The sequence below is a fragment of the Psammomys obesus genome, unplaced genomic scaffold (genome assembly GCF_907164565.1).
Source record: "Psammomys obesus unplaced genomic scaffold, mPsaObe1.curated_primary_1811, whole genome shotgun sequence".
In the NCBI taxonomy this organism is placed as follows: Eukaryota; Metazoa; Chordata; class Mammalia; order Rodentia; family Muridae; genus Psammomys; species Psammomys obesus.
Genome location: NW_026590859.1, coordinates 6,389,686 through 6,398,625, shown reverse-complemented (window position 1 = coordinate 6,398,625; position 8,940 = coordinate 6,389,686). Strand labels below are relative to the sequence as shown.

General features: G+C 45.6%; 1 protein-coding gene across 10 annotated transcripts in view; it reads left to right on the top strand.

Moving 5' to 3' along the window:
- The window catches only part of Esrrg (estrogen related receptor gamma), a 569,612-nt gene that overhangs the window by 414,066 nt on the left and 146,606 nt on the right, over positions 1-8,940 (top strand). For all 10 annotated transcript variants that reach the window (XM_055609225.1, XM_055609227.1, XM_055609219.1 and 7 more), the window contains one exon: positions 2,787-2,903. In XM_055609225.1, the coding sequence (XP_055465200.1) occupies positions 2,787-2,903 (117 nt within the window). The remainder of the gene's footprint in view (positions 1-2,786; positions 2,904-8,940) is intronic.

Genomic DNA, 8,940 nt, shown 5'->3' with positions numbered 1-8,940 from the left:
AGTGTATGTGTGAGTGTGTGTGTATGCATGAGTGTATATGTGTGTGTATGTGTGTGTGTCACGTGGCAGGAGCCTGTACCGCTGAGCTGATGGGATCAATGCTCATGGCTCCAAGGGAAACTGGACCATATGTTGACATCACAGTGGCTTTAAAGATTCGAAATGGTCAGAAATGATGTTTGACAAACATCCCCCCCCAAGTCTTTGTAAGTATTGAGCAGTCATCCTTAAGAGAGGAAAAGTTAGTTTCCTTTGAAATAAATCTGCAGACAGCCACAGAGAGTGGAAGGGTGTGGCTGCTGGCCACTGAGTTACTGGAGGTCAGGGCGGAAGCTGCCGGGGAGGCTGGGGCGGGAGTGTGATTTTCAGGCCAGTCTGAGGAACTTAGGGGAACTTTTTCAAGATAAAATTCAAAATAAAAAACAGGGTTACAGAAACAGCTCTATGCTAGCCTAGCATACTTTTGCAAGGCCCCAGGCTGTAGCCACAGAACTACACCAAAGGAAAAACAGAGACAAATGAGCAAAATTCTAACAACATTCTTTCCATATAGATTAGATTTCTGGGGACATTTGAAAGAAACTGTTCAGATTCCTAATCTCTTTATTCTCGGCTTTGGCCAAGCCAGTGTTCACTTACCTTACAATTGCCTGTCTCTATTACTATTATTGTTGTTGCTGTTTATGTGTGTGTGTGTTCTCCTTCCGCTGTGGTAGCCAGGGATAAAAGTTAGGTTTTCAGGCCTGTGTAGCGTTTACTGCTGAGCTATTTTGCCAGTCCTTTTTCTAAGTAATATTTTTTCTTAAAAAAAAGTTTACTAATGAATGCGAGGAGAGGGAGACCAGTGGACAGAGGTGTGGAATCAGTTCCCTTCTCTGTCTTCACATGGGGACTGAGCTCACACGGTCAGCCCTTCGAAGCTGCACTTCCGCCAGCCCCTGGTGATATTTCTGAAGAAGGTGACGGTGAATATCGCCGTTAATGCAGTTGATATAATTTCTATTATCTAACCTCATTTTAAAAGTAGTTGCTTTGAATTAGAATGCTAATTTATCCAGTCAATTTACCTCAAGTTATAATGCTCAAGACTTTTTTTTTTTTAAGTCATGCATACTTAACCAATTTTCTGTAGTTCCAAGTGGCTAGGTATCACTTCCTGGTGAATTAGCAGTTGGCGAGTAGAGGAGTCTCTGAACGGTCCTGCAAAGCACTAATGTGATATTTAATGAGGACACATCAGTCCACAGAAAGGTAGTCAATATAAATCAGTGTTTACAAAGTGTGATTAACTCTGAAATATTTCATCAATGCTGTGGTCCCAGGCAGCCTGCTATGCTAATTACCTGGCTCTGCGCATGTTTCAGGGGACTCGATGGACCCTGAGTACAGCAAGCGTGGAACAGCAAAATTGCAATTATGCCTGGACCATCTCCTATGACAATTTATGCATTCGGTGCGATGACCTCCCCCTTCCCCAGAGGGCAATAAGCAGGCTGCATTTTCATTAGGTTACTAATGCACTTAATCACGAGGGGAAAGGGTTAGGAAGTAGCCGGAGACCTTCGAGCACTCTGCAGCGGGGCTGATGGCGGAGGCAGCCTTTATTTTTCAGGGCGGCTTCTTTACAAGGCTGTGGCGGCCGAGAGCACACCTCACACGCTTCATTGTCTCAGAGAAACACTTAAAGTTTAGACCTGCCGGTAACAAGCTTTGTGTTTCAGACTTTTACATATGGCTGGAAACCATACAGTCTGCTGCTAAAATTATAACCCCAAGTGGTTTGTTGGTGTCACAGTTCCATGGTGTTTGGAATTCATGCAAATGGCATGGTGTGCAAAGGCTGTACCAAGCGCTTTGAGGATGGTGATGGCAATGGCAGCCGTTAGCCCCATCATCCTCACCCTCAGCACACTCACAGGGAGCATCTGGGGAAGGTCTGCCTGCCCAGACCGGCGGGAAGAGCTGTGGTATTGCTGTCCAGCCTGCCAGGTGCTTGCAGCAGTGGCCCGCATTAAACTCTGGATCGCTGGGCTCCGTGAGGTTTATGCAGCCGGAAGGATAAGCAGCTTGTTCCGAAGCGTGAACAGGCTGAGGCTGACAACCGGGATGCAGAGAGGATGTTTGGTGTGGTTTTTATGTGTGCTGTGCGCCTGCTGGGCTGTAAGGGCCAGCAGGGTCCAGCAGACAGCCCTGGATCCTCTAGCACTGGAGTCGCCAGCAGTTGTGAGCAGCCCTCTGTGGGTGCTGTGAATCAAGCCTGGGTCCTCTGCAAGAGAGCAGAGCGTGCTCTAACCCCTGACCCATCTCTGCAGTCTCTGGGGTTTGCGAGAACTCAGCCTGCTGTGGAGTCTCTTCTACAAGATGCTCTCAGTGTGTCAGCTTTGCTCACTGGCTGGCTGTTGCCCCATTTCCGCATGCACTAACAATCTTCCAGAGTATTCTGACACAAAGGAAATTTTGAAGTAGATTACCAAATTAAGAGGCTAAAATATATATATATATATTTTTGAAAGCTGAACTCACTGTGGCCCAAGCTACTCTGGACTTGTGGCAATCCCTCTGCCTCAGCCTCTCTGGAAGTGCTGAGTTATGCCAATCTGCTTCCCTGGAGATTTATTCTGCTCCTGCAGGAGCATATCTGGCTTCCTGACACGCGCCACCTTCCTAATGACTCACTCACGTGACTTTGGGGGTTGGGGGTACCACGGTTAACCTCTTTGAGGTGCCTCCATCTCTCCTGACCCGCCAGTCTGACAGCCTCTTTTCCCTTAAACCCTGTGCTGCAGGTAACATAGAGTACAGCTGCCCGGCCACGAACGAATGTGAAATCACAAAGCGCAGACGCAAATCCTGCCAGGCCTGCCGCTTCATGAAGTGTCTCAAAGTGGGCATGCTGAAAGAAGGTAGGTGGCGCTGCTCAGAACCTCCTGCTCTGGGTTTGCTGGGCTGCAAAGCGGGGTGGGGGTGGGTGGGGTGAAGGTTCTCAAAACAGGGCTCAAGACCAGTTCCATGGAAACCAGGAAAAGGTGGGGCAGGAAGCATCCTGCCCTGAACCAGACAGAAGAATACCTGAGTTACTAATACCTCATGGCTAGCAGCTTGACTCTAACCAGAAGGTAGGACCCTGTGGTGTGAACTGAATTCCTCACTGTGCTTCTGGGCCTGGACCTTTGATCTTTACAATTGACAGAGGGAAGAAGATGCAGGCAAAGCAAAGAGCTACCTACAGTGCACCCCTCTTCTCGCCTTCGTGAAACTCATTTTGGGTCTAAGGGCTTCATTACAGTTTTCCAAACCCACCATTAGTGCTTCCTCTCTGTGATGGGACCCATGCCTTGACCCTGTCATTGTCTGGCATGTGTTCAGTTGGGGAAGGCACCCACAGAAGATCCACCAGTGAACAGGGTTGTATGTGAAGTTGCCCGAAGGATAATTTTTACAAAACTGAGGTTCTGATGGTGACAATGTCCTGCTTGAAGGTTATTGGCCAGTCCTCAGGCAGAGAAGCACACAGAAATCAACTCACAGGGTAGTTACCCCTCCCCTACATGGCAGAAAATCTCATATAAATGTAATCGAGAATGCTGGGAGTGATGGACAGTTGGGTTTGGGTCTTGAGTATATTTATAGTACCATTTACTCTGATTGGAGATGTTTAAGCTGAACTTGTGCTGAAAACAAAAAAGGGTGGTGAAAGGTTGCAAGCCCCTGAAAACTGATGCATCGTACCATTGAAGAAACAGTCCATTTGTTTAAATGTAATGAGAGTCACCTATCGATGGAAGCCTTGCGTGAGCAGGCCGCGGATTCCGGTTTTGTTTTCAAACAGAGCAGCATGTGGAGACACGCCTCCATTTCTAGGCAGATGGGAGTTTTTGATTAGTTTGATTTCAATACTATAATTTACTCATCTGATTGCTGCTTCAACTTTAGAGATGAACAGGGACCCATCTTTTTTCTTAGATCACATTTCTCGTGGGCTCTGGGAGAGGATCTGAAGGGAGGCGAGACTGAAGGCGGATGTGTGAGCGGCGTTTAATTAAACATCATTGCTCAGAGTAAATCGGGCTGCGCTTATCTGCGGTTCGCACCTCTTCAGCACTTGTTATCAGCCTTTAGAGGATGAGCTTCCAAGGGAAGTGCCGCCGTTGCTGCCACGCTCAAATAATAATTTATTTCCCTTTTACTTCCTCATGAACACTTGGATGGCAAAATGTCATTCCTCTGGGCCCGTTTCCCTGCTCTCTGCAAGCGGAGCTGGGACGAGCATCAGTAAATATGGAATATTGTTTTCTTTTCTTTATGCTTAGAGAATACAGTGAAATACTGCATTGTACTCTGCATATAAATGCACAATTATGCTTGGGCATCTTCGTGGCTCAAGGCTCGCTCCCTAAGCCTGGAGAGGGTGATACTGTCTTAAACGTATCTTTATGGATGTGCAGGGATTTGAGTCCCATGCAGTATGTCAGAGATCACGGTGTAGTAAATCTATTCAAATGTAAACCTGTTCAATTCAATTACCAGTCCATAATAAAATTTGCCGCTACAACCCCCGTGTTGACCACAGTAGTCCATACAGGCGGACGGCACAGCGGGTCTGGAAATTGACAGGCAAAATCTAGTTAAACAAAAAACAACATTAGTTCTCGAAACGGAGATGAAATCAGATTTCAACAGCCTTGATGGAAGCCTTCCTTCCTTTAACAGGTATCTTTATTCAATTCGCCAAGTGTACCATAAAGTGCCGCCTGAGGGGGAATGAAAGAGGTTTTCATTAAAAAGGAGGCTTATAGAAAAATGAGGCCTTGACTGTTTTTAAAAAATGATAATTCTTAGTTATACTGACTGCTGTTTCTGCTAATTGAGGTATACTGCTGCAAGAAGATAGCTGAGTGCAGGCACATGAAGTGAAAGGGAACAGATAACTTTGTAGGTAAGCTAAGTCACAGGAGCAAATGCCCATAACTCTGTCTCTCTGCAAGCCAGCACCAGGAATATATCTAAGTCAGAGAAGCTTGATGCTTCAGGTTAGACTTTTTAAAAAATTTTATTTGTATTCATAATCATGCATCTTGGTTTGGTAGTCGCACTCGAGGAAATATGCCTGTAGAGGCCAGAGGAGGACGGGTGGCGCCTGGAGCTGAGGTTATAGGAGGTTGCGAGTTGTCCAGTGTGGCTGTGTGGGCTGAGACCTGGGCTCGGGTGCTTTGGAAGAACAGCAAGTGCTATTCATTGCTGATCCATCTCTCCAGCTTCCAAATTGGAATTTTTGAGTCAAATAATTGTTACCAGTTGAGGAAGCTGGGGAGATGACTCGGTCAGGAAGATGCTTACCATGCAAGCAGAAGGCTGGAGTTTATTTCCCCAGTACCCACAAAAGAGCTGGGCACAGGAGAGGCCTGTCATCCTGGACCTGGTGAGGTGCAGACAAGGAGATTCTTAGGCTTTGCTGGCCAGCCAGTCTAGTCAGTAGCTAAATTCCAGATTTGACACGAGACCCCGACTTTGGGAAAAGATTCAAGGATTTGAATTTGAATATACTCCTGGATTTGTTTCCTGAATGTGACATGGGTTACCGCAGTGTCCTAAGACCTGCTGGACTTTGTCTGTTAGGGTTCTCATAATGAGCAAGGCTCAGGGCTCAGTGAGCCCAGGCGGGGCCGTGATAGGCAGGAGATGCCGGGAACCAGAATCTAGGCACCCTGTGCACGTGGGCGTGTGCGTGTGCGTGGGTGTATGTGCGATCATAATGACCTGCCACGAGATCCAGCTTCAAGCAGAGCCTGTCCTGGGGGATGATGTCAGTGGCTTTCAGGGCACTTTCTTAAGATTCTCAGAAAAAAACAATCTAAGTAAAATTTTCTTCAAGCATTCACAAGAAAACTTACTCTTTCCTTGTCCTCAGCTCAAAGAGTAAAAACAAACAAACAAACAGACACAAACCAATATTGTTTTACATCTCTCCAGTTTTTCTGTGTGTGCAGTGTATGTGTGCATGGATGCTTTTGTGTGTGTGGGTGTGTGCATGGGTGTACTTGCATGCTGTTGCACATGGACGCCCAAGGTTCACGAATGGACTCACCCTCAGTTGCTCTTCTGAGTCTTGTACACTGAGGCAAAGTCTCTCCATTAAACTCTGAGCTACAGGTAGGCAAGGCCATTTAGGTGGATTTCAGGGTATTTGAATTCCAGTTCTCACGCTTGCAAGGTAAGTTCATAAGCACCAAAACCTCTCTCATGACTCTATTTTACCCTCTTTGAAAGGGAAAAGAGATTTCTTGTCAACCGGATATTTTCCTCAACAACATGCTAATTGAAGATTTCTTCTCAAAGAGCTCAGCACAGAGAAATTCCTCCACAGTTTGAAAAGGGGGTAGGAGAGACCCCAGAGGTGCTGGGAAATGTGTTTTAGTGTTAGAAAGCCACAGCATGGGAACTAGTTTTGACAGATCTCAACACATCATCAATCTTCTTCCTGAAGCCTGATAAGGCATCATGCTTTCATCTTTGCTTCCGGTTTTCCCACTGCCTGCATCATGAGCGAAACCATGAAGTTCTGAGACTTCGTGGTCACGTGAACCTGGGAGCAGGAGGTCATCATGCTTTACCCTTTTCCCCCTAGAATCATGCAGGTCGTGTTTTCAAATGACATTATGCCTGCAGGAGCATTATCCTAACATGGCATGAGGATGCTGTGATAGATAACAAGGCAGGGATGACAATGAGAATGATGACAATGTCGATGATGATGATGATGATGATGATGATGACGACGACTACAATGACGATGAGGAGGAGAAGGGGGAGGAGGAGGAGGAGGTCAGAAGTGCAAAAGGGCCATGGTGTAATAGCTATGGATGATACTTGTTCTATTCCATTAATTTTGCCCAAACTGAAAATACTTTAAATGTTTTGCTTCATTGTTGTTTTTGTTTCTGGGAGAATAGAAGCTTGGCTCAGGAGATGGCTTGGTTTGGTGTTTGCCTTGCAAGTGTGATGACCTGAGTTCAGGCTCCAGCATCCATGTGAACCAGAGACAGGCCGATCTCCGAGATCAAGCCGTCCGGCCAGTTTAGTCTCCTTGGTGAGCTGCAGGCCAGTGAGGACTGGTGCAGACTAAGGTCGATGGTTCCTGAGTTTGCCCTCTGGCCTCCACACACACATACACATTTGTACATGCACACACATGCCCACACAGCCATACACAGGCACATACCCATACATAGAGCGGGGGCTGTGTGATCTTTACCACGTTTAGCTTAACTGAGAGTTGAGTGAGGATTGGGGCAGTTCTAGTCAATAGAGCAAGTTTCATGTAGTCAATATGGCTTTATTTCTATGGGCGTCTGAAATCTCATCACAGTTCACTGTGATACCAGTCAGAAATCATTTGTAGTTTAGTGTCATGTTTTTAAGGTAAAAATACTGACAATGGTAGGAGAACAGAAGAGCAATTATGTATGTTTGAAACTGGAGAAAGTCATTGATTGGGACAAATAAATGAGGAATATTACCATTATATGTCTTGTTTGTGTTTCAGTTAGATCTTTATTTTTAATATTGACATCTCTCATGTGTTCCTGCTATGAAGGTAACAACGTTACTCATGCATATTTCTTCTGCTTTTACAAATATGAAGGAATGCAATGGATTTCTGGTAGGTACCGTAACTGATACAGAGTTAGGAATCAACTCTTGTTTCCAACAGAGTGAAAACAGGCTAGGAATCCATATTTGAGAGGAGTCACTGTCCCACGTGGAAAGGATTCAGGGTGTCAATATTTCATTTTTACATTAGAATCTCACTCAGTACAGAACAGTGGTTCTCAACCTTCCCGATTCTATGACCCTTTAATATAGTTCCTCATATTGCGGTTACCTGAACCATAAAATTATTTTTGTTGCTACTTCATAACTGTAATTTTTCTGTTGTTATCAATCAGTATGTAAATATCTGTGTTTTCTGATAGTCTTAGGAGACCCCTGTGAAAGGGTTGTTTGATCCCCAAAAGGGTTGTGACCCACAGGTTAAGAATCACTGGTATAGAAAAATGAGGCCCCTGACGGCAGAGCCTCCTTAAGTAGATAAGGAGATCAAGGTTCAGAGAATGTCAGTGAATTAGTTGAGTCCAGTTGCAGCTAACAAGGAAGCAGCATCAAGCATCAGGTGTGTGACCTGTTCCCAGGTCACCCCTATGTTTCTCTTAAGCTTGTTACAGCTGTGTCAGGGATCCTGCCTCTTCCACATGGAGGTCAGTTGGCCACGTGTCAGCGGTAACCCGGATGGTGTCATTTAGGGGGAACAGTTGTAGCAACCACAAAAAACGATCAAGTTGATGGTCTAACAAGGCAGTTGGAGCCTCAAGTATATATGCAATTGATATTCATTAGGGAGGGACCTTGATTTACACACTCTAATCTGTGAACCCTGCTAGGGAGTGGATGGCACGGGCTGAAGAGACAGATAATGATGGGGACTAATCCTGGAAAGGGGTTCATGACCTGTGCCCTGCATTTCCTCCTGCTTCTCCTCCTCTTCACTACTTTCTCTTCCTGCTCTTTCCCTCCTCCACCCTACCTTTTCCATTCCTCCTCCTCTTCCCCACTTTCCCCATCCTCTTCCTTTCTTCCCTTTCCTCCTTTTTTTCTTTCTCTTCTTCTTCCTCGTCTCTATCTCTCTTATCTATCTTTATTTGATGAAGTGTGGGAGTTGATCAGATTCAATTCTAACAAGAACTCTGTCACTCAGCTATGCCCCAGACCTAATGGGTGACTTCTGGATGCTGAATTAGAACGTTAGATCATAATGGAAAGTTTGAGTATGCCATGTCTTAAAAGAGCCATATGGTGTGTGTGTGTGCATGTGCGTGTCTGTCTGTCTGTCTGTCTGTCTATCTATCTATCTATCTATCTATCTATCTATCTATCTATCTATCT